Source organism: Phaethon aethereus (genome assembly GCF_964289735.1).
Source record: "Phaethon aethereus genome assembly, chromosome: 23".
Taxonomy (NCBI): domain Eukaryota; kingdom Metazoa; phylum Chordata; class Aves; order Phaethontiformes; family Phaethontidae; genus Phaethon; species Phaethon aethereus.
The window spans coordinates 3,252,618-3,278,558 of record NC_138599.1 but is presented as its reverse complement, the minus strand read 5'-3'; the positions used below and the strand labels follow the sequence as shown (position 1 = coordinate 3,278,558).

General features: G+C 49.3%; 1 protein-coding gene across 1 annotated transcript in view; it reads right to left on the bottom strand.

The window, feature by feature from the left end:
- The window catches only part of GRIK4 (glutamate ionotropic receptor kainate type subunit 4), a gene marked incomplete at its 3' end in the record, with an annotated part of 135,741 nt that overhangs the window by 47,207 nt on the left and 62,593 nt on the right, over positions 1–25,941 (bottom strand). The window contains exons 3-6 of the mRNA XM_082009903.1: positions 23,535–23,632; positions 19,900–20,065; positions 13,629–13,807; positions 10,309–10,362 (exon numbers count right to left, since the gene is read on the bottom strand). Coding sequence (XP_081866029.1) covers positions 10,309–10,362; positions 13,629–13,807; positions 19,900–20,065; positions 23,535–23,632 — 497 coding nt within the window. The remainder of the gene's footprint in view (positions 1–10,308; positions 10,363–13,628; positions 13,808–19,899; positions 20,066–23,534; positions 23,633–25,941) is intronic.

The window sequence follows — 25,941 nt, the reverse complement described above, 5'->3', positions numbered from 1 at the left end:
GGGCACAATGCGAGCAGCTGCCCGGCTGCCCTCTTGGCTTCGTTATAGCAGAAGGAAAATGGGATGTTATGTACCAAAACAGCCACAGAGTCCAAGGCTTCAGTCTCAGGCCAGACCGCCCCAATCTCAAGGCAGCTGAAATTAGTGCCTTTATTTATTACGCCTTTTCTCCCCTGAAAACATTTCTAAGGTTTTAAAATTGCTCAGGCCCTGGCAGGGTTGTTACGCTCTACTCCTTAAATCAGCAACTCCTGGGCGAGGGAACGAGCCCCGCTGGTCTCAATTCACATGGGGGAAACCAAGGCAGAGGTGCTACCTGCCCCAGTCACGCAGCAAGTCGCAAGGCTGAACCCACGGGTACAGTCTGCTCGGGCTAGCTGAGTGACGGGGTCAATCCCAGCCCCCGGCTCAGCTCCCCGTGCCGCTTTCAGGAGGGATCCCCACCCGCATCAGCCCAATTTCCCTGGGGAAATTCCCACAGCCCGCCAAGGATGGCGGCGGCTGCCGCGGCTCACCGCCCGAGAAAGCGGTTGCAAGCAGACCTGGGCACGCTGCCCCCAGAGTCAACAATTTGCTCTGGTTGAAATGTTAACAGCAGCTTTTCCCCAGCTCCCATTAGTGGTGGCTGGTCATTGCAAGCTTCGGTCTTTTCCTACAGCCAATGTTCTCCATATCTGTCTTTTTCTAGGCAAGCCTCCAGCTGCAGAAAATCCCATTTCTGTTGCTGTCACACTCGTACGCATCCACCTCTGTAACACATGGGGATTGTGTGGCCTGTACGCGACCCTTTCTCTCCACTGCTCCCTGTCCCTTCCCTCCGCTCCAGCTCCAACCCTCTGCCTTTAAATGTTTTTTCATCAGACGTGCACAAGAGCATTCTTTGGGCCCAGGTCACAAACAAGCAAATGAGCCATGAGCTGCTTATGCAAAGAGATGGAGATAAACCGCCCTTGGGGGACACACTTCATTTGCAAAGGGGTAAGAAAGATTTGGTAAGGTCAGGCTTGCTACAGAGGGCAAAAGGGTGAGAGCATCCGGATACTCCAGTAGCTGCCGGCTCAGCTTCTGTCCCTGTTTGGTTTCTTCCTTTCCTACATGGTCATTCACCACGCTTGACATTTCCAAACCCAAGTTTTGCAAACACAAACTCATTTGCCATTCAAGGCCTGAACCGCTCTGCTGATTCCCAGAGCTTGATGCCCCATCCATCAGCCCTGGTCCTGTCCCCCCGCCCTGCCCTCCCAATGGCAAACGACGGCTGAGCCTCTGACGCTGCCTGGCAAGAGGTGAGCACAGTCAGGAAACGGGGTAGAAAACCCTGCTCCCGGAGATGATCTCAGATGGCCCCTCTCACCATGTGTGCGCATGTGTTAACACATTTCCCTTTTCAAAGACCAGATTGAGGTAGAGAAATACTGTTCGCATTTGAGAAGCGAGACTCAGACACACGAACGGCTCTGTAGCGGGAGCATGGGGATTCCGTGTCAGAGCCAAGGATTTCTCACTGAGACGTACTGAAGCTGACTTTTGCCTAAGCTAGGAAAAATATTAAACAGCCCAAGCACAACTGTGGTGTATACACCTGACCTTGCCTTGACTGCTAGACAAAGCTGGCGGGGCAAGGGCTTACACAGAATAGTTTCACAGCCACCTCTCCTCGCATAGTTACTCTTCCTTATCTGCAGTGCTGGCCGGTGCTTTTGCAGGCTAGGAGATAGCTTTCCAACGCAATAAGAGCAAGGAGCCATTAGGAAAATAACTCATACCTGCCAGCAGATTCTGTTTAACGGGGGACTCCAAGCCCTGGTACGCCTTGTCCTAGCCACCTCCGCCTGCGCGAATACAGCTGTGTAACCACATACTTCCAAGCAAGATCAGGGCACCCGGTGAACACAAGAAGGTGCAAATCAAAGAGACGGGTGTAAACAGCATGTCCCCAATTACTTCCTATTCCACTGCCACTGATTTTTTCCCCTCCTTTTACACTGGAACAATTGCAACAGTTGACCAGCACTTTGCTCTCCACCTCAGTCCAGCTCCTTTATGCCTACCAGTGCAACCTGAGGCACAGAGAGGACCATCAAAATCATGCCAAGGCTGATTTCAGGTACACCAATCCTGGCGGCCTGAATTCCCCCTCCTCTTTTGGTCTGTTTTTTAAAGTACCCACCAAAAGTCAATATCCTGTTTCATGAGATCTCAGAAAAAGTAAGCCCTGAAGGTCTGCAGCCAAAATTAATGAACTTTTACAGAAGAAAAATCCCCAGGCTTTGTTCAAATCGCAGCAAGTCCTGCAGCAGCACCAGGCAATTATGGTGTAGATTTTCTGACTTCTACTACAGGGCTACAACCACTAAATATCTGCTGTTAAATAATAACACTTAGCAATTCTATGGCACTCTATATTTTCAAAGTGCTAGGCACACATTAGCTAATTGAATACAAAGGGGTTCCCTGGGAGACAGCACTGGAGGAGTTATTAGAGGATGAAGTCACTCTTGGGTTTCTGTGCTTCATGCGGCACTCGACATGCATTCTCACTTTACAGTAGCAGACAAAACCTATGGAATGATCCAAACATTTAGATCATTGGGAGAACCTGGCTAATAAAAGCCACACAGCCAAGCTCTGTAATTCATTATTTTCAAGCCATGAGCTTGGGTTTTCTGGCATCGCTAGCTGTGAGCTACAATTGGGAGATTTACGGGCTATAGTCTCCGTTCCATTAGGAACATACACCCATTAGGTGCAGGCATATTACTCAGTGCAAACCTCCCAACTCAGACCTTCGGATCGCTTGCACCCGCAAGCCCTCTCCCACCTCAGCCCGCACCGGCAACAGGGTTCCTGCAACATGCCGGTGGGTTTCTGATGGAACCCCCCCCTGCCCTGCCTGTTTGGCTCTGTAACGCAACGGCCACGACACACTGCTCCTCACACTGTCAGCACAGTGCCGTGGCCATGCACTAAATCACTGCTTGCCTTGCCCTGTGGGGACTCCTGCCAGGAGATTTTTGTGCCCACAACACAGAGGAGGAAGCTAAGGTGCAGAGCAAGAAAAGGCAAGCAATTAAAAACCTGACATGATTCAGCCCAAGAGAGACACGGATTACCAACGTGCCTTACGATGCAAAGCATCAAAGCCAGTGTTCGTATTTAAGCATGTAACTAATGAAGTATCCTCCCAAAACTGCACCCAAGTGATCCAATCCCAGACTAAAGTAGACCTCACAAATGACGTTCAGGTCTTCCCTTGCTACTGGCCCCACTGCCACTGATCTCCCCCTCCTTCCCAAGTCTGGGAAGGGGCTGGAGACTTCTGTGTGGAAAGAGCCAGTCAAGCAGGGGATTATTAGTGTCGTAACAGGCTTCCTGATAAGCAAAATGGTTTTTAAAGCGTGGAGCTGCAAACCCTCAAGACTCCCCTGAACTGCCACGCTGAGGTCTCACTTCAGCGAGCGGCTCCTGGTAATTGCTCACTCCGCAGCAGCGAGATGGCCAGTTTGCTATTCAACGCTCCGCATCAGCTATTGAGCTTCTTCCAGCTTTATCGATTTAGCTGGCGATACTATTCTGCATCCCATTTGTGTGCACAGAACCTCACTCCCTGACTCAATTCTTACCACATTTTTAATAACCTAGATCACCCGGGAAGCAGGGAGACAGTGACCGCTATCTGCACACTGGAGTCAAGTATAAAGATGGGCTCGTTTCATTTTTAGTGACTCCAAGACCTTCCCACACCCTGCTCGACCTCATCCCATCCTAAGACCCTGGAAGGCACAGGATTTGCTCAATTCAACCTATACTGACACTAAGATGTCCCCCTCCCTACCTCCTCTGTCTTGCTCTCACACACACACGTGGTTATCTTCCTCTCTTAATTACTGCAAGGACTTCATTGGATTTTTGGATCTGCTGATTAGCAGCCTCCAAAACACCCTCCGATGCTGTCATTGCCCAGTGCTCCGCAGGAGAAACTCCTGGTGCCATAAGCTCAGCAGGCTGCACTTTCCCTCATTCCTCTCTGTCCCAGCCAAGGATCCGGCCCTCTGGTAGCGGCAAAGGCTCATTTACACCAGGCATAGGCTCGTCGTGGGTCCAGAACACACTGTACTGTTCCTTCTCTATTTTTATGTGGGATGGGAAGCAGAGTAGTGGGCCAAGGCTTCCATTTCTCTATTAAGCCCTCATTCTGGCAAAACTTGCATTTCAAGAAACCTGGTGCTTAGAAAAACTATCACCCTCCGAACACAGATTTTCAATTCCCATATTGAGATTGCCTGGCAGCTTTTATGTAAGAGCCAAACATTCAGCCAGTGCAAAGTCAGCACAGTTCTAGTGACTTCGCTGCTGACACCACTGGATGCCAGTGGGCATCATTATTCACCATTTTAGGGTTAACCAGAGGAGATAAAATATCTCAGCTCTTGCTTCTTTGGGGAAAAAAAAAAAACCTCTCTCCATGGAGTCTCTCCCAGGCCATGTGTGGCAGGACTAGTACGCTTAGTCCAAAGGGGCAGAAGGTGCCATCTCGGTCCTATTTACACTGAACAGATCTGGTGCAACTGCTCTGCAGTCACTCCAGGTTTTCACAGTTCAGGCACAAACAACATGTCGAGTCCAGAGCAAGACTCACTGACAGAGAGGGGAGCAGAAGGACTACTCTTCCTCCAGGGACACCCCAAAAAATGGCTAAAACATGGATTGCTCACAAGAAGCTTGAAAAGGCTTTTGGCTCCTGTGTCACTGAGGTGCCCTACTGTGCCCTTGTACTGATGGAGATCATTAACAGCAGCAAGAGTACAAGAAAGAAGAAAAACGTGCAAATGAACAAAGGACAGAAAACACATTAAAGTGAATGACTCTCCCAGGGGACCGGTGGTACTTCCCATCCTCCTCAGTAACAGAGGCACGCCAGGGACTGCAATCTGAGCATCGGTACCGGCCTTGTGCGTGGCTGCGTGCTCATTACGTGACTGGGACATTTGGCCCTTGCAATGGTCAGCTCCTCACAATCTGGCGCCAGTGTCCAATTTCTCTCCCAAGACTGTTAGACCTTCTCAGTTAGATGTATCAGTGGAGAAAATACCTGCCTTTGCTTCTCTGGATCCTGTTGCCCTCAAGGCTGAGCTGCCGAGTCGGTTAATCATTCCTACGCTCTTCTAGGAACACGTTTGTTTATTTATTTACTCAAGTGGGCAATATTATGTTAAGTGCTTTATGGTTTTCTTCAAAGGCTCAGTTTATTTATAAACTATTGACAGAGTCAATAAGTTTATAATGGGCCACATGTAAAAATCAATTTCTCTGGAAGAAAAAAGTCATCTCAGCAACAAATTGTGGCCTTTTGAGCAGGTAAGTGGATGTGGGAGATCTACCCAAGGCACTATTATTCGGCCATTCATGTAGTTAAAGAGGAACTGTGATCTCAACAAATTCAGGGACAACTTAGGGGAACTGTTCATATATAATCCGGTTGCTCTTACAAAGCTGACACATCACAAAAGCATCAGTGTGCCATATGCTAATAAGCATAGGTCTTTTACCTCCTCATGCAAGGAGAGCTATTAAATTTTGGAGGCTGTTCTTCAAACGAGAGCACTTTAGGAAAATACATTGCCCACATTCTTAGCGAAAGCAATTTACTTCAGCTTCTCTGCAGGGAGCCTGAGGTTTGAAAAGTGACAAATTCTCAAAGAGCAAAGAGGTCAAGTGCTAATGTTGGGACCTGAAAAGCACAGCTCTTGGAAAACAAGGGGTAGAAAGTCTGAAAGACAAACGGGACAAGACAGCAGGAGGGCAGAGGAAAAGAGAGAGGTTGGCTCTCACATCAGAGGGCCTGGGTTGTATCCGAGAGAGTGATTTACTCAACAACTGGGAATCAAGCACAGGACGGACTCTGAATGATGCATAAAGAAGACCCAGACAGGTAAGGTAGCACAGGCAGCAAAACACAGGAAAGTACAGTTATCGCTTCATCTAAATCCTCCTTTTCTCATGCTAACTACAATGAGGAGAAATTGCTTTGGCATCCTTGCAAAAACCTGATTTGTTTGCCCTGCTACCACATGCCACTGAAAATATGAACCATAAATCCAGGGAATGATCAGGGCTCTACAAAAAGGTTTGCATCAGCTACTGGGAATCAGGAAGGCTGGCTGGACTGCAAGGTAGAATTTGTCAAAGCATAAGAAGAGAGTTCGCCTTCTTCACTTGCGCCAGCGAGAGCGAGGGTGCTTGCGGCCAGCAGACCTGGTACAGCGAGGCCAACCACCACGGCTCATGCTGGAGCTCACGCCACAGAACCAGACACAGAAAGAGAAGGTCATTTCACCAAAAGAAGGTAACTTCACAAAGCAGGACTAAAAACCTAAGCTCCACAGCCCTGGTCAAATACGAAGCTGTAGTCCACTCTCCCTCTGCTTTACTTTACATCATTCCCTCCTTCCAAAGGCCGTCACTGCTGAAATGTGTGATGTTGTCTGGGTCATTTGGACACTGATTTCCCCTCCAGTTCCAACAGGGCATCCAGAGCAACAATTCAGCTTTGAAAACCTTATCCTATATGAAGACCAACTTCTTTATAAACCACTAAACAAAGAAGAAAAAACAGGAAACAAAAAAACAAACCAAAACTGATTTATCTCGTCTCTAGAAATTGAATATGGCAGCTGTTTTATCAGCAACAACACCTCCGCGCAATCTTGTCAGGGAACAAAACTGCATCAAGTGAATAGTCCATCTGACTCAAGGCACTAGTAGAACTCCTTTACATCTTCCTTCTTACAGTAATAATTTTAATTGTTTCAGTTATTTCCATCTGACCTCCTTGATAAATGTTTTGAAATTTAAACCCAGCCTGAGGTCCATACGTTATATTTTAAAAAAAAAAAAGAAAGAAAAAGAGAGAGAAAAAAAAAGACAAAACCAACAACAAGATACACAGCATTAACAAGCTAAAAGAATTAATTGTAGCACGGGATTTTGGAGGTATCCGACACCCCTCCTGCTCTGCGCTACTGATTTCAAGGATTTCCAGCACCAGAAGAAATATTTTTTTCAATGCACAACAGCCTGCTTGCAACACTCTACGCACTGGCATTATTATCATTATTATTATTACTATTATTATTATTATGGAGTACACCGTCGCCCTCTTACACGGGTCATAAGCTGTGTGGATACACAGGCACCCTGTGCCCTGCCAGGGAGCGGGGAAGGGACGATGAGCAGCTCGGAGCTCGTCTTGGCACCACACAAACCGAGGTGAGGGAGCAGCTGGTCACTGGGTCAGCGTTTGCCTTTAATCACGGGGAAATTTCAGCCCTCCCAGAAGGGCAAGCCCCAGGGCAAGGGAGCTCATCACTGTGTGGAGATGCCAGGAAGAAACCTGGGGCAGACAGAAGACAGAAGGGTGCTTAGTTGCCATGAGTGCCCCATTCGCAGACGATGGATGCGGGGGAGAAAAATGCATCAGACCTGCGTGAGTTTCATGAGGACTCCTGGAAAATTTGTTGAGCTTCTGTTGCTGACAAAAAGGGTCCCTTGAGCTGGCTGAAGGAGGCTGATAATGAATTGGCATGCAGTAAATTAGCCTGTGGATATTTTTACATCAGGCTGCCGGCCTCGGCTCCGATGGAAATGCACTGGGGGCGCAGGACTTCCTCCTCATTTGCTCCCGCAATCTCCTGCCAAAGGCTGGCATCTGCTTTCACGCGCCGCTCTGCCTCGCCGCTGAATGGTGGGGAGAGCAGCACTGGTGCTATCTGCAGTCGTCAGGCTGGCTACGGAGGAGCCGTCACCCCCAAATCGCTCCCCCCATGGACCAGTGCCAGGGGAGTTGCAGCAGCTTGCCTCCATCTAATGCTCCGCAGAGAGAAGAGCTGCGACACACAACTAGCTGTCGGCTGGGATGTGCTTATTAAATAAAATTAATGCTAGAAGATGGAAACAGAATTCCCCTCTAGTGCCGCAAGGCAGGTGTTTAATTCAGCATTTTATCCCCTTTTCTTTTTTTGCCTGAAATATTTTTCCATCTCCAAGTAGCTTAATGCTACACAGACTGTCTGTTCCCCTTCTGATGGGTTGTCCCTCCATTTAAAGCCACCTTTTTGCTTGCTCCCTTTGACAGTAGTTCACTATGATTTTATCTTTTCTATTAGGCAGTGATTGCAAAATCTCGGAGGGTTCATTAGGAGCTTGATAATCCCTCCAGATTTATTAGTCTAAATTGCTCCCTCCCATCTCTCATCCCCATTTAAATATTACTAATTTCCTTAAACACCTCTTCCATCTGCCCAAGTTTTGCCCGATGTCACCTTTCTTTAACAGCTCCTGCCAAAAATCCAGTTAGTTCTGCTGAGGGCTGGTCTTTTGGACAAAGTGGCAAAATAACCTGGGTAAACAGATTAATATCCTGTGAGAGTGAACGGCAACAAAACTCATTTCTTTCTCACCTGCCTCAGCTGCCATAACTGCATTACACTAGATGAATGGGTTTCAAAGACAAATTTCACCTCTTGACAAGGCAAGCAAATGCTTAATCGCACCCATGCTCAAAACTAGCACGGCGGGGGTGAGGAGCTTAATTTTTATAGTTATTTCTGCCGTCCGAGCACCATCCAAGGAAGACGGACTCCGCTGTGCTGGGGATGTGCAAATAGAAATCCCTTACTACGTGCGTAGTCCCGAGCTGCGCGGCGTGCAGTGACTGCCGGGACTGGGGAGGGCAAGCGGAGGAAGGAACCGTTGTTGGGACCAGAGGGCAACAAGAAAACTACTTGCTGGGACTGGGAAATGACTGGAGTGGTTTAGCGTTGCGAGCAGGATCCGACGGGGACAGCCACCACCCCCTACCAGCTCTACCAGCAGAACACTGGTAGAGTGTAGTGTTCTACACTCTGATCGGGGCTCACCGGGCGTGAGACATCACAAAGCAGCAGCCACCGCCTCAGAACAAGTGACATTCACCTCCCGAGGGCGCAGCTCTTCCCCCAGCAGCCATGGCTGGCTGATCCCCTCCAGGAACCTCCCTTCCTTTTGCTTTCCTGCCCAGTGCCAATCATTTGCATGGGGATAAACGGGAGCAGTGAAGCTCCAGTGTTCTTGCTGGTTAGGACCTATGGATCGAGCGCTAAGCGGGAATCAGAATGACATCAGTTCACATAGGAAGCTTGTGGCTTTTTCTATTGTTTGCACTTGTCTCTTTTCTGACATCTTTCCCCATCCCTTTTCCATTCTCTGTCCCAAGTGCTCTCTTGGCTTTCAACCCCTCCGTTTTCCTCCTTCCCCCTCCTCCTCTCCACTCCAGCTCTCCTGCCTACACGTTTGGCTCCATCCGTTCCCGTCTGTCTCCCACCCAAACAGAAAGCATGATTCAGCTCTCTGCTTTCCTGGCACACGCACACCCTGGCATAAATATTAATAGAAACTAGAGAATATGAGTATCATTTGGGGTTGGAAGGCACCTCCACTTAATCATCCAGCCCATCCTGCTGCACTCAGGTTTCCATCATCCCCACACCAGCCTTCATAGGTAGGTATCTGGTCTCCCCGGTGGTAGTATTGCCCACATGCTACTTGCCAGTCTGTTCAAGAGCCTTGTAGCTGCTGCAGCAAGAGAAGTATCTCTGATGTTTATTTTGGGTTTCCCCCTGCTGCTGCCTAAGCCCATTACTCCTTGTTTAGCACGATACTCGGGGATTTAACCACACGATCCCCACATTAATGTTATTAGTAGCTATAAAGCCAAATCACCAGGGGCCATGCTGAAGATATACCCCGCTCTGCCTCTCAGCAGTTATGGTATCATCCGTCCTTTGTCTCACACAGCCGCTCTCAGAGGCGCAACAGAAGAGCACGGGGCCACGGTGCCCTCCGCACGCCCGCCCCGCCACAGCTCGCCCTCCTCCCGGTGCAGGGAGCGGGCTCGGGGCTGACACCTCCAGCGTAACCCTGGGGAGCCCTTGGCCAGAACCACCCGCCTGCTGGTGCTCCCCAAGGACTCGCACATCGCGTCGCACCACACCGGCTCCGGCCACCGTGTCTACAAATGCTGCCTTAGGCAGCTGCACGGGATCAGTTGGTGCCTCCGGGCAGCCGTCAGCTTTCACCGCCCCAGGCCAGGGCAAGGTTTTCCCTGACTGATGCGGGGGACACCCCTCCTTGCCTCCCTCCCCCGCCACCGTGAATCCCCAGCTCCGCAAGCACGTGGCTCTTCCCAACGCTCCCAGGGGCCGGGGAGATCGGCTCCCATTAACATGGCTCTACACGCACATGGGAGAAAAGCCAAGAAAAACACCTTACCAGATTAGTGAAGATATACGTGTAATAGGCAGACGCCATTCCCAGTTCAGCTGCCTGTGAAGGAAAGGAAAGGAGATTAGACCAGAGCCTGACAATCTTCAATCTCCATTCCAGCAAGGCAGAGACTGGGCCACATTCGCTTTTTCATCCTTATCGCTCCGTGCAAGCGGTGCTGTCTTCCTGCAGGCTGGGAAGGGTGGGACATGGCAAGACAATTTGACCTGTGAAATTAAAGTCTGGGGAACCAATTTTTCATCAGGACAGAGCCTACCTCTGAGGTCTCCTCTCCGCGACAGCGCTGACAAAGTGCCTGCACAGGGGCTGCCTGGCAGAGAGAAACGGCCCAACGCTGCACGATCCGCATCTCCGGACCCCTGTGACCACCCCTGCTCCCTCTGCGGCACAATGCAAGATGTCATTCGGGGATTTCTGCACGTGGCCTCATCCTGCGGGTGCATCCAGCCAAGGACAACCTGGAAGGAAGATGCCCATCGGAAGCAAAAGCTTTTGCACCGTCAGCAGCAATGGCCCGTATAGACCCTGGCAAGGCAAGGTGGGGTCCTGCAGCCCCAGCCCAAGGTCTCCAGAGCCCCTTGGGATGAGGAGTTCCTCGGGTGTACTCTTTGGAGGAAAGCAAGGTTGGCTAAGGTTTGCTGCTTTGTCAATGCTGCTTTTCTCCTGTTCAACTACCAACATCTTTTTGAACATAACGAGGGAAAGGAGCAGTTGAGAGAGTGCTCAGGGCTTGTCTCCTTTCACCACAAACACTGTGATGCAGAGAGCAAGGCAGAAAAAGCTCTTCTGGAGTTACAGAAAAAGGACAGTCATCCCAGTGGTGGTTTTTCCACATGTATCAGTCAGATTTGGGCTCCAGTCCCGCAAATTAATTAGCATGAATGAAACCAAGTAACTCAGCCTGTTCTCCAGAATTGAGACAGGATTGCAATGACCACAGAAATAAACAGAAAAAGAAGGGTAAAAGTGTATGGAGGTGCAGAGAGGATGGCACAGATTTTTCCATGGGATGATCTGTTCTAGATATCACAGAACAGATCATTGAAGTCCCTTTCCAAAATTCTAAATTCTCAATAAACAAGGAGTTGATTGTGGGAACAGATGCTCAGGAAAGTGGAGGATTAATCTGCAGATCCTCCTGAAAGCCTGTGTTCCACTGCCAAGCACAGCTGGTCTCAAATCATGCTTCTGGACCTTGGCAAAGAGGTTTTCCCATCACCCCAGACCACACAGGGGAACTGGAGGCAGGGAGGGAAGGACCAAAGGCAGCGCCTCCTTACTTGGTTTTAGTCCCTTTCTGTCTCCCCCAGAAGCTGGAGGATGGTGACAACAGAAAGCCAGTGAAGGAAAGACCCAGAGAAGCAGCGGCTTAGGTTGCACCTCTCCCTATTCCTGCCTCTTCTCTACCTGTTTCTGCACAAAACCAAGGCTACCACTGTGGCAGCAGGAGCGGACATGGGCAGCGGGGAAAGCTTTGGATACCCACAGAGAACTGGTGGTGGCCTAGGTCTGGCTGTGTCCAGCCCTCTTTGGTTGCACATTGTCACCCTGTCCCTTTGCAGAGGTGGCAAAATCGACACAGCAAAGTCATTTGACTAAAAGAGCACCAGGACTCCAGAGGAGGCTGCCGACCTGCCTTTCAGCCAGCTTTCCAGACAGCTGGCTCACTTTTAAGCCCCTACACAATAAAACCTGGCACCCATTTCCCTCCCTTCTCCCTTCCTGGGGACAGCGATAATGTCAGCTCCCCCTCTGACCCACTTTGAAGTCAGTGCATTTGATTTCAAGGACAGAAAATCAAAGCGAGCAACAAAGCGCTTCCTGCGAGCATCGCTCCCATCCATTTAACGTGCCCGCTGGCAGGTGGGCGGCCGGGACAGGCTGGTAATCGAGGAAGCAACCATGTGTCTCCAGACCATATGTGGAGGGTAAGAGATGAGAAACTGCAATTTCTCTCATTGTCCGAGGCCAGGACTCATCTCCCGAGACAGGTCTGACACAGGGCACTTTCAAACTAATAGGGTATTTTTCTTGCTTTTGGTGACCTGTGGGCAGGGGACAAGGATGTACCTGCTTGCTCATCACAACCTCTCTCCCTACTCTGGTTACACCTCTATAAAGAAAATACTTTCCACCCTCCCAAGGTGCAAGGAGTTGCCAGATCAGAAGCTCGTTATTTATTACCTTGCATTCCTACAATCCTCTAGCTGGGAAGACTACATTAGGTTTTACTGAACTGCTGAAAAATCGCGGCAATCTCTGACATGTTTATCAGTCGTGGCAGAAGGATGCTCAAGCCGGGAAGGGAGACTGCAGGTGCCCGAGGAGCGCGGCTGTGTGCCTGTGGGAAGTCACTATAGCAACAGAGGAGGGGGACAGCCCTCAGCCGCCAGGCAGCACGCAACAGGGACCAGGAGAAAGGGAAAAAAACCAACACCCAAATAAAACCCACACCAAAAAAAGAAAACCCTGCATAGAGACCCCAAAAAACCCCAAACCTGCCTATTTAAAATGCAAAATTGCAAGCAGTGGAAAAAAAATTGTGTATGTGTGTGTGAGGGGAGAATAAAAACAGCTCTAATGGTTTCTGCTGGCTGTTATCAGGGATAAATCTGATACAGCCAAGGCCTTTGAATGACTGACTCCCTGATACCGCAGCCAGGACACAGTGTGTAATGCCTGCACCGACAGCCAAGGAGAGACCCCATTGCTCGGATCCTGCCTCCATTCAGGCAAGTACTTCTTGTTCTTTCCAGGAAGTGGGAAACTCTACACAACTTTAGACTCCATCTGGTGCCACTGCTCAATTTTGAAGTAGACTATCAAAACAAATGCTAAAAACTGCAGCAAGAGACCATTTAAAAATAAACATGATTAAAATAAAATCTCGGTTAATAACACAATAAAAAAGGAAGCAAAAAGTTAGAAATGTACTTAGAGAAAAAAGAAAAAAACTATTGCACTGATTGACTAATTTTAGAGCACTAAGCAGCCCTCCACGGCTGTTTGATGGCAACACGAGCCACAAACATGCATCGCTTCTAGAAAGCAAACACATCAGCTCACAGCAATTAAACCACTGCTTCAACAGATACAGTCCTGGAAAGACAGAGCAAATTATTTTCCCCAGAAACTCCATCAGTGGCAATTCCCCTCTCAGCAGAGATCCCCTCCCGTGATGCTGCAGGAACTTCCACACTCCATTATCATACAACACCTGCACATGAACGCTCACGTACTGCACATAGTACCTCATTCAGTGGAAGCAGCCACATTTACAACTGTGACACTTAACAGACACTCACCTTCTGCAAAATGGTATGAGACATGGAAGCGTTGGCATGTACAATGATGGTAGCCGTTTTGTCATCTCGGATCTCTTTTAGGAGAGGGGTAGGGTCCCGGCTGTCATCTAGCATCCGAACTGAGAGAGTGTCCTTGGAAATGAGGAACTGCCGAAGCAACTTCTCTAGGTTTAAAAGGCCTTCAAATAAAAGGAAGGAAAAAAAATTAAACAAACAGACATCTTTAAATGTTATGCTTGGTTCAAAAAGCTCATAGCCGTCCCCGGTAGGAAGCAGTCCTGCAGTTCTGTGTCTATGCGCTGCAGAGGAAAGGATTTGGGGCTGCAGCACAGGCTTGGGCCAGCAGGAAATGGGAAATGATGGAGCTCGTCTAGAGCTCCATCATTTGTTCTCTAGACAAAAAGTGGCCCCAAAGGCCTCTTGGGAAGAGATAAGATCGCCGATACAAATTTGCTCAGGACCCCAGAGTCCAGACAAGTTCTACATTATCTTCCTGCATGCAGGGTTGTTTGGGTTATTGCTGGTTGCTGGAGGATGATTCCTCCTCCTAAGCCTTTGCATCACTAGTTCCCAAACTAAGTGCCCTGCAAGGCACAACTTGATACACTTTGGAGATCTTGGAGCACTCTGATGGGAAGCCACTCTCTTCCAAGGGCATATGTCCCTGGGGATGGAAATCTCTCCTGAGAGTCAGGCAAAGCGGAGATCATTGCAAAAGTACAACACCAGATCTACATAAAAAAAAAATGAAAAAAATCGGGAGTATGGTCCTAGCATAGTGCTAGAATTACTTGTGGACTGGAGATTCCTAAAGAAACACAGAAGCCAATAATAAAAGTGCCAACAAGCATATTTGACACTTTATGGAGAAATTAGAGAATAAAGTAGGACAATGTTCACAGTCCAGCGGCTCCATCACTGGGCAACGTCTCTGGAGACCCACCTTCCACCTCCACGTCAAAGCCCTCCTCCCTCTTTCTGCCCTGCAATGTGCATTTCTGCCTCCCCCGTGCCCCCACTGAGCCCTCCGAGTGCCCCAGCACAGCACAGCCCTCCTCCTCCTCGGGCAGCGTCGGGACGCGATCAGCCACGGGGAAAAGCCAGGGCTCTGGCTACCCTGGCAGTCCCCACACAGTCTGCAGGACCAGGCTCTCCCTTCAGATGGGAGCTGAAGAAAAGTAGTAATAATTAGCAAGCACCCACACGGACGAGTCTTGACTTCCCTGGACTTGTGCCCTATTGCCTTCGGCACTTCTGACTGAAGTGTCTTCCTGCAGCTAGGTCATTGCAAGGGCTCCTTCCAACACAGCTTCCTTGATGTCTAATAAGACATCAAAGCTCCTGCTGCAGCTTTTCTTAGTCAAGAAAGCATATTTGATAGAGTCTGTCTCTTCTATCCAGCTGCTGAGTTTCACCAGAAAATAACCTCCTGTCAAGTTTGATTGACCAGAGAGACCACCAGATGTAATCATTAGCAAGACACAGACAGCTAGCATGGCCGCACATCTCACCCCTACAGAAAGACAATCCGAAAAGAAGGGGGAAAGCTGAACTGAAGAAACGGAAAAGAACAGAACTATCAGGAGAATCACATCCCAGCTGGCAGAGGGGTAAAACCCATCCTCAAGTCAAAGCCCTACTCTTAACCTAACTGTACTTTTGACTGCATGAAACTACTCATCCACCAGAAGGTCAGGGGCCAGGGAAGCGATACAATGCGATGTGATTAGCGTTAGAGAGCGCTGCTTTCAAGGACTCCCAGCACTTCACAGAGGTAACAAAGCAGTGCATTAAAAGGGATACATCCAAGATGAGGAGCCTCTCATTCACAGTGAGAGTTTTTCAGCAAGCCAAGTTTGCACTCTGCTCTTTACAACGCATTCGCCTCTTACCTTTTTTTTGAGTACAGGTAGGAACTCTGCAAGGGACTACAGAAACAGCCACGGCCAGGACTTCTCTGGATCACACCGGCTTCTTTTTCTTTCTCACTAGCCAGTGAATTCACTCTGTGTACAGGACACATAGACTAAACCTCACCCGAATACTTTTTCTGTGTGCTAGCTCAAGTGAACAGAAAATTTTACTCAAGCGCCCCATTTGATCCTTGCCAAGGTTTATTTTCACTTTATTCTGCACCTTCAAGGGACCAGACAGGTCACTGCAAGTAACAGTCCTGAGAATACCAAGCTTACTGACAGCTCATCTCAGCAAAATCTGCTGCTGAAAACTGAGAAAAATGTTAAGAGCACTTTACTAACTTTATAAAAGTCTTACATTAAAAAGGCATGGGAACTTACCTTTTTTCCCCACAATGATTTGAATTTCATGTCATTTAACTCTGTCCTCTGTAAGAGGTGGATGTTTAGGAGGAGGGGAGGCAGCACTAGAGGCAGCTCTTCAAGCACCCACTGCCAAACCTGCACCCAGTTTAGTGGGTGATGAGGGCTGAGCACACCTGGCCACTGACTCCCAGGACCCACCAGTGCTGGCACTACAGCCCACAGACTGAAGTCCCCAGGCCTTTCACTCAATATAAAATGGTTCTGCCCTTGGAGCGCACTCCCAGGCAACATCTCGGTGAAGCAGGGGCTGGCAGCAGGGAGTGCTTGCGCTGCCGCCGGTATGGGGCACTGCCAGAGACAGCAGCCCCGCGGTGCTCGGCTTTGGACAGACCTGAAGGGAGATGGAGAGCTGTGCTCTTCTGCGTGCCAGCCTGCTGGTGGGAGAAGCCCAGATTTACACCACGACATGGCTGTCAAGTGGACAGAAATTCACAGAAAGGGGTGGGTGTGTGGAGGGCAATTTTCAGCCGTCCGCTTTGGAAATGTACCTTTTCTATTTAATTTCCTGCAGAAATAAAATTAGATCCTGCTCCTTAATGACCAAGGTTGTATAGCTCAGCTGTAAGTTAATCTTGCAAACTGGAGAGCATCCCTCTGCCAGCTGCTAGGAGTTTGTAATTCATAGCAGACCCTCAGCTTCCTCTTCATTTTTCTCTCTGCTGACGATATCTGCAGCTCTGTTGCTGCCTTCTCCTCCAGCCCCCAGCTCACCGGGGCACGAGCCCAGGTAGGAGAGCCACCCTGGCCTCTGCGGTGAGGAGGGCAGAGCCCAGCTGCGAAGTTTCTAAAGCACATCAGGCACAGAGAAGAGAGAGTGGGATCAGGGAAAAAAAGGAAGAGTTTTGATCTCTCCTCTGGTTTGAGGAAATTATAATTTCCAGCATGATAGATCCTACCTGTAGCCCCATCGGGCCTCCTGCTTGCAGCTCTTCTTGCAGTGTGGAGGAAAGTCTTATTATCTGAAGAAATTCCGCTTTGTTTACTGACAAGAGGATGTGAGATGCTGCTGCTGACGGACTGGCACCTCAGAAGGCTGCTCTGCAGGCCAAACACGAGCAAGGGCTTGCAGACCCCTCCTGGCAACTTTGAAGTACTGAAGCGAGGACCGCTGCGCACAGAGAGGCTGCGTCAGGCACGCGCCGTTTGAACAGTCCTATGGGGACCATAGGTACGCAGAGAGGCGCGTCAGTGGTTCGAGACGGCCAGTGGAAAACCCTGACCTTGCTTATTTTATTTTTCCTTTTCTTATGCAAACACCTGGAGCAGACAGGAGCAGCCCACACCCAAGCTCCCCAAGCTCTCCGCGGGTACCCCGTCCCCTCCAGAGCACCTGGCACACCTTACAGCCTGCTGCCAGGGAGCACCCCTGGGACGCAGGAAAGGCGGGACTCAAGGGCTTTCATGGACTCCCACATCCCTGCTTTTTGCTCTTGCCCGTGAGGCTACTGGAGAGAAGGAGATGGGCTTTTGCTGGCCAAGGCCCAGGGGACCAGCAGTTCTGTTTATGGTTGCGCAGGGTTTGTGCTGGTGCAATCCCTGACCTTGACGGCTGGGAAGGAAAACGGTGATTCCCGTGGTCCAGCCTTGCTCTTACACCTAACAGCACCGCTTCAAACATCTCCCTAGGGCCCTAGGGCACACGCAAGCTTTTTGACCTCCGTGCCCTGGTCTCCCTTCCTAAGCACTGAGTGTTATTGCCTCCCTTCTGACAATCAGAGCTTACAGAGTAGCTCCTGTGAAGTCTATCCACCCCAGGACTTGCCTGTGGTTGCCTTTTCAGGTGAAGGTTTCTGTGGAATCACACAAAGTCCTTCCACATTAGGCCTTCAGAGCAATTCACAAACTAGCTAATTATTCCATGCTGGAGAGAAACTGAGTCACCATTGCATTACACTTAGGCTGGCCTAAGTTCATTGATTTTGAGGGTAATTTTCTGGTTCCACCAGAGGAAATTAGTCAGTCCACAGAGGAAGGATGTGACTCCTTACAGTGACAGCATGAGCGTGACGGGATAGGACCCAGGAGTCCCATCACACAGCCTAGTACTTAAACAAAACCAGCTATGACTTTCCCTCTTGGGATCCAAATAATAACATCCCTCAAAACAGCATTTCCTCACTGATGAGCAGACAGCTCATATGCTCCTCTTATTTGCCTCCAGGGAACCTTCCAAAAGCCCAAAGTGCCTCGAGTTAGTTGTTTAAGAACTGTGCTTAGGAGCGGTGCTTGTCTTAAGGGAAAACGAGGGCTTGTGCTCCTATATGAAGCTGGATTATGCCTTTTCTGCACTCTGTTATCATCAGAGCATGTTGTGCTTCAGTCCTAACTCAGGTAAGGTCCTTACTGAGCACAAAGAGCAGGATGCATGAAAGGCACCCGTCGCACTGCTTCCCTGGGTCTGGGAAGGACTCGGGTTGCACAGCACATCCCAAATATTGAGTTATCCAGGAATACCAGAGTAAAATAAACTGGGCTGATTCAATTAAAAGAGCGTTATTTTAATGCAAGCAATTTAGTTCTCGAGGTTTTGATCCAGATGCATGAAGAATCGTATTAATACCAGGCTGCATTCAATGGGAGGCACCTGCATGTTTTGGCACGTAACTGGGAAGCAGGGCAGGGGTGTACGGCGGCACACTGATGTGTTTGTGAGCTCCGTGCCTGGCAGCAGTGCGAGGACAGAGCTGTGAGCAAGCCGCACAGCAGGTGAGAAAACCTAATTATCTTCCCCTGCCTCCCCCTCCTTTTTGCTTAAGGTTAGACAATGAAAAATTCCATCACTAGAAGTAACGTAGGAGACCATTTGGATGATTTTAATTGCATCATTTTGGGTCAGGTCCTCTGCTGGGGTAAATCTGAGCATGCCTACTGAAGGCAATTTACTGACTTACATGATTTGAGGATATGGTCTCCTCAGGGTACATAAAGCAAAAAAAAAAAAGGCAAAGACGCTCTTGTTCCTTCTGTTCCTGTGCAGGAGTCTGCCACAACGCTGTGTTACTTGCACAGCTGGTCGTGCAAAGTTTGCCCAGAGCTAGCTGGAAAGGATGCTGCCTTTGCTTTGTACCTGGCCCCACAGAGACTGCTAAGCTCCTGCCAGCATCTCCCAAGCCATCACTGAACCCAGGTGCCTTTTCAAAGCCCCTCTTCTCAGCTTGTTTGTATGGGAAACTCGAGTACTAACGAATCTGGCTACAGGATAATAAAAGCTGAATAGGTGTGGCTACTACACCCCAGCTACTTACCTACACACTGACCTTAAAAAGCACAGGACACACTTCACTCCCTCTAACCACTACGATACAGAGCCTGCTCCTGCCCCGTTAGAAGAGTTATGCAGAGATGAATATGGTCTTGCTGAGGTGAATGCTCCAGCATCCAGATGCACAATTACCAGCAGATGTATGGCTGCAGAGCCCAAGAGGGTGTGCAGTGTATTGACTATTAATCAAGTCCTGCTTTTAGGCCACAAAACTGCACGTGGGTTTGGGAAAGACATATTTCAAAAAGCTTTACTTGCCTAAAATAATCTCCAGAAACAAGCCTAAGCCTTTTTTTCATTTCAAACACCCATCTGTGCAAGCAAAACACTCTTCAGATTGTCAAACAGAAGGCAGGCAAGTCTCTCCCCATCCCCTTTCCTCCTCTCACAAACACGCAAACACCTCCACCGGGTAACAGGGTGGAAAACCTGCCCTGCAGGTCTCCACTGTTTGGGGCTGCTCTGCCCGAGTGCTCGCCTGCTGCCAACAGAAGAGACCTTGCCACCGCAAACCAAGCGAGACGAACACCCTGGGATGCAATAGTGAGGCAGCTCTCACACGCTGCCTGTGGGACCTTCTCCAACCGGCACCGAACATGCAGCAGGAGATAGAACAGAAGGCACTGGGAGCAGAGGGGCAGCCGAACCCAGCCTGGCAATGACTTACATTCAGCTTTGGCACAGATGAGGCAGGCAGTGGTGCAGTTAAAGAAATTCAGGATTCCTGCCACAGCCACACTGATATCAGTGTTGCTGGGGTGGAGGTTGAGGGTGGTGAACCGCTGGAGCTGCAGCTTTAGGAACTCCTCTGGTGCCACTTTGAAGTGAGGAACCTAAGTGGGGAGGAGGGAAAAGAAAACATGATTAAAGAGGAAAAAGAAATAAAAACAAGTAAATCTACCATAAAGGACCTTTGGTGTGAAACGCACAGCAGGCAGAAAGGGAAATATCCCAATAAAACTGCAGAAGCATCACCAGAGTGATGAGAGGAGGGTGGGATTTGTGCAATAGCAGAGGAAAATAATTATCGCAGCAACAAGAAGCCACGGGAAGGAGTGGATCAGGAAAAGTCTTGCTGAGCCACTCGGAGAAAGGCAACGGGGGCTGTGATTACAGCACAGGAAACCATTCCGGATGAGTTCAACCTAATTAGCTCGGGCACTAATTGTAGCCAGGCCCACACTTCATTTCAGGCTTGCTGCCTGGGTAAATACGGAGGATGCTTTGCAGGCAGGCAGGGAGTTACGCAGCCCGTGCTGGAGACCCCCAGACCTTTGCTGTGTGCTAGATGGATGAAGTGCTGCAAGTTCACCTCTGCCTGCCGTACCGATGTGTCGTCAGGTAATTAGAAGAGATGAAGAGAAGAACAAGATGACCCTGCGCTGGCAAGGCTCGGGAGAGAGAAGAACAGATGCAGCAGCCAGAAGCTTTGGGCTCTTTTGATCAGCGGAGAGGTAACAGGTGGCCATACGGCGGGCAAGCTCCGACGGGACCGTAACCGCGAGTCCCAGTAATGCTGCGCTAGTCGTTAATACAGCGGAGCAGGAGGCGGGAGCGGGACGCCGTTGCCCAGGGAATTGGGGGAAGGGGGAGCAGGGAAGCCGCACGGGGGGACAGCCCGAGGGCTCCCTCCGAGGCAGCTCTGCTGCACACCTGGCAGTTTCGTGAAGAGGGAATGGGTGGGCAGACAGATCAAGCTCAGACACCAGGGGCTCAGTCAAATAAGGAGAGGGAATATTGTTTTCCTTTTGCCGAGTGAATTATTGGGAAGAAATAGAAGACAGAGAAAGGGAAACATCTGCTTCAGCTTCATTAGGGGAGTGTCAAGTCCTCTTTTCTTCCATTATTAGTCCTTCCAAAAGCTATCATCCCATGCCTCTCATCTCTCTCCTCTTGGGAAAGGCTATTAGTAGGTTGTGATGGCTGCTTTATTGACAGCATGAGCTGTTTGGTTAGCAATCGGAAAGTTAAAGAGTAATAAGCTGCTATCTGCCTTGATTTCACTCTGCAGCCCTCGTTGCGAGCTCTGTTAACAGGGAGAGAAGCAAACTGTGAGCAAAAAGCAAATTCCTTTAACCAGAGCAGACAGGGCAGCTCCGGTACAAGCATGCTGATCAGCATCGGGAGCCAGATGGAGTCAGAGACTTGCAGCGGCAACCGCTACCTGAGAAGAGAGAGCTGCAGGCAGAGGTGAAGGCAGCCACCAGCACGGCAGCTCCTGCCAGCTGCCCAGAGCTGATCGCGGCCCTGCTTCAGACCTCGCGTTCAGTCCCGGAGCCCTCCTCTGCTTTCCACACGCTCTGCCCCAGTGCGATACCCTTCCCCAGACAGGGGGGAAGGAAATCTTTGGGCCAAAGGCACTAGAGGGGTAACGCAGGAGACACAGGTTCATCCTCCAGTTTCACCACAGGTGAACATCAGGCCAGTCACTCCACCACCTGGTGCCTTGGTGGTAAAATGAGGACACTCTCCTTTACCTGATGGATGGCTGTAAGTACAACGGCTCTGGCTGGGGTTGCTGTATCACGTTTAACACAGCGGCACCAACTGACGCTACTGTGATATAAATCACAGGGAGTTACTGCAGGTTTACATCACTAGGAGGGCAGCTGAGATCAAGCTTGAGAATCAAATACCTCAGAAATGCACTAGCACTCACCTTTCATTTCTGAAAAAAAATGAAGAGACTTAGATCAGAGACTCAGACTCAATATGAATTTCAGTGGAAAAACACTTGCAATCTGTTACTCCAGAGCTGCCTTTGCCTGGGATGGAGCACATGTCTGGGACATTTAACTGGAGAAAGCACTACAAAATACTCTCGAGAGACCCATCCTGCTGTAGCCCAGAGCACTAGGTCTAAAAGATCTCTTCCATCTCTCCAACACTTCTGATTTTCAGGGAACAAAGAACAGCAGTCATTTGTGAATGCAAGTTATGTACGGTGCTCAATTCCAGGCACTCCCCTCCTTGGAGGCTGAGCTCCAGAGAGACACCACTAAATGACTGAGAGATGCTATCTTACTTTAAAGGGATGAACTATGAGAAGAGAACTCAATTTCTTTTCCCGAGAGCAGAGCCAGATCAGTGTAAGACTGTTCGAGGCTTATAAAATATTAAATCAGGCACATAGCCTGGACACAGATAAAAAGGGTTTGCATTGATGGAACATCAGCAAACAGGAAGGGGTGCAGCTTTCCAAGTACATGCACAATGTAACGTCACACCCAGGAACTTTGGCCGGGATGTGCATCTGCCAGGACAAGCTGAGGTGTTTGCAGCCCTCAGTCAGCAGGGACATGGTTCGCATCGGGGTTGCACATGAAGGAAGCTGAAGTAAAAGGCGATACAGAGGAAAACAAGGACAAGGCAGGCAGAAAAGAGAGAGGAAATGGAAAAGTAAGAAGCTGCAAGAATACGCGCATTAGGAGAATGCAATAAACCAAGCTGTCAACTCTGCTCATTAGAAGCCATGGCAGAGCACGGGAAGGACGATATAGCTTGTAAGATGACTACAGCAAGTCATCTTTGCCAAGGATGCCCTGGACTACCATAAGCAGGTACCTCGCTGCTCCTGTCTCATGGAGGTAACATCCGTGCTCTGCCTTGCAGCTGGGACATGAGGCCAGAATACACTGGGGTTGATGAGGCCCGTGGAAAGGGTCTCCCCACCCTGGAAAGGGTTTGGGGAGCCGGGTGTAAAGGAAAGGTGTGCATACACAGAAATGATGACTCAGAAACGGAGCACCAGACTTGAACAGGGAACCGCGATGGGCAGACCCAGATGAGGGAGAAGGCAGCGTAAGGCAGAACTGGAAGCTGCGCTGAGCTGTGCGGCTGCAGGTGGGACTCGGCATGGGCGCAGCACTCTCAAGGGAAGCCCTTCAAAGCTGCAGAAAGCCCTCCTGCATGGGATCTGCATCAGAGGCACTGCTGATTAAAATTAAAAACCTAATCCATACTTACTAAAGTACCCTCAAACCGCTGTGCTCCCAGGGAGCCTGGGCAGCAGCCAGCGGGAAGCATTGCTGCAACTGGAGCCCACTGAGAGCATCTTCAGTTTCAAGGACAACGTGCAGAAAGCATGGGCTGGGGAACGGTTCAGGGTCTCTGCAGTACCCTTTACCCAAGGTGGGCAGCCCTGCTGTGGCCCCAGGCCTGCCGCAAAACACCAGGAGGAAGGAGCCAGGGCTCCCACATTACCCTCCCAGCCCTGGGCAGCTGCCGGGCACGAGGGCGTTGAGGCCAAGTCAGTCGGCGCAAGGGCACAGACTTACTCCAACATGGGATGTTTCCACTTACCTCTTTCTCCCCACAGATATTGCTGATAATAGAGCTCGAGGCTGGGCTTGAGGAAGGTCCCAGGACGCCTACCACACCTTTCGGGAGAATCTGGCACACTGCGGGCACCAAAGAGAAGAAACATGCATGAGATTTCATCCTCAGGTTCCAGCTGACAGTCATGCTTACAGTACCTGCTGCACCTTACTAAGGACACAGTACTGTCTCCTTCACACAACATACTCCCTGCCATTTATCTCCCCCAAAATCCCTCTATTCCCTTCTGAAGCACTGTCACCCCGCCTGTGACACCCTTCTCTCTGTCTTTCCCCAGTCTTTCTAAATCCCACCTGAAGTCTCCCCAAGCCCCTGGTGGCCTCATCTCTGTCTCAGAACTCGGGTCTCTCTCTTATAACATCCCTTTTTGGTCCCATCTGCTATGCTCCAGATAAAACCAAAGTTTATGGAAGATGCTAAACTCAGAAGTGGCCTAGCTTCAAAGCATCATCTAGCAGCAAACAAACTTGTATTAATTTCTTCCCTCATCCTCTGCAGAGCTCAGTGGTAATAATAAGGATCGTATTACGGTTTTTCATTTGTGTGTTGGGTTTTTTTTCTGGCAGTAGTTAATCTTCTGGCTCCACGCCACCAAGGTTAGCAGAACAATAAAAAGACTCTGACAAAATGAAGAAGTTAAATCTCTTTCCTCAAGCTTCCCGGGTTAAACTGCAACCTTTTGTCCTTTTAATTCACAGCACAAATTCAGCCGAATGGCACTTCAAGGACTATCCCAGTTGGTGTCACCTCCCCGCCACCATCCCAGTCAGACACGTCGCTCAGAAACACTCCTCCAGAGCAGCTTGCGCAGGCAAAGCCGCGCGAACAGAAGGCGAGAGCCCCTCGTGCTGAATCCCCGGACTCTGAAAGGCTCATCTGAACGTGTGCTGGCCACAGCTTATTCTGAAATACCAGACCTGCCTCAGCATTGCTATGCACTCGGCTCCTTTCTCCCCGGACAGACAAAGCCACCTTTGCTCAACTGCTGTCAAGCGACTGCTTTCCGAAGAAAGAGGATACCACAGGGGAGAAAGGAGGCACAGAAACCACTTATCAGTTCTGACAAGAGCAAGCTCACAACATTTTCATATGTAAAAACTAAACCACCATATCACGAAACTGAGATTTTAAAGATAGTGCCTTTTCAGTATCAAATTGCTGGACTGTTCCAGAGCACCATCCTCACTGCAGGTCCCTGGCTTACATGTCAGACAAGCTTTTGTGATGGTTGGTAAAAGTTATCTAGATTCAGCGGCTGGAAAAAGGAGCAAGAAAAATTCAAACCAGAACATATTATTTGTAGTGAGGGAATTAATCATCAAAACTGTTGTACTACAGATCAGAGCAGGTTTTCTATCAACTTCAAGTCTTTAAGTGAAGATGGACATGAAACGAGAGCCTATACTGCACTCAGGGGGTTTTTAGAACAGCAAGCTATGGGGCTGAGTGTAGTGTTCAGCAAGTGAACATCTACAGTTCATTTTCTGCCGAGGATAAGATCAGCTAATCAAGGTGGTCATCTCTGGCCTTAGAGTTCATAACTCTTTATAGACTCATCACTGGAATATGAGGCCAAAAGCTGAGGACTCAGTTTGTCACTTTAGGGAACTGGTTTTAGTTCTCTCCAAGTGCTACTTGAAGGAATAACTCCATATACTACTAGGTCCCTACACATACTGATCGCTCTGACTTCTGACAGAAAGTGCCAATGATATGCAAACATCTTCTCGCGGGTTTTCCTTCCTTCCATGGTCTCTCACCCTCCGCCATCTCAATCTACTACAGAACGAGTGATGGTTTTCGGCGGCATCTTCAAAGGAATCCAGTATTTGCTTTTCCTCTGTGCTTAAAAATTTACAGGCACTTATACTTCTTCAGAAGATCCTTTTAAATAAGAGTATCAGCAATTTGAAAACACCACATGCTATCCAGTGGCACTCATCAGTCCCTCTCAGCTGCATCAGACCCTTCAGGTACTCTGCAATTCAGCATCTAGGAGGAAGGAGCTGATCCAAGTCTTCTTTATCCACAGGTCATTAGGGCAAAAGTCCTGGGGGAATTTTGTTGTGCATGGAAGGGAAAGTTTGGTGAGCACTGTTCTTCGCATCTCTGGTATGGAGTACAAAAAGTGGGTTAAGTAGTCATAGCAACAGAGTTGCAACAACTGTTAGAAGAAAAAAACCTGGCTTATCATTCCAAGGGTGAAACACCCAGTAAAATTAAGGAAAATGAATGGAAACAAAGTGGAGGTGTCCGAGGCAAAGGTTTTGACCACGTTTGGAAAGCTTCTTCTCTTGTAATCCAAAACACATTTCCTATTTCAGAACATTCCCTGAAGCTGTTAGCCTCCACAGGGAGAAAAGGGTCAACC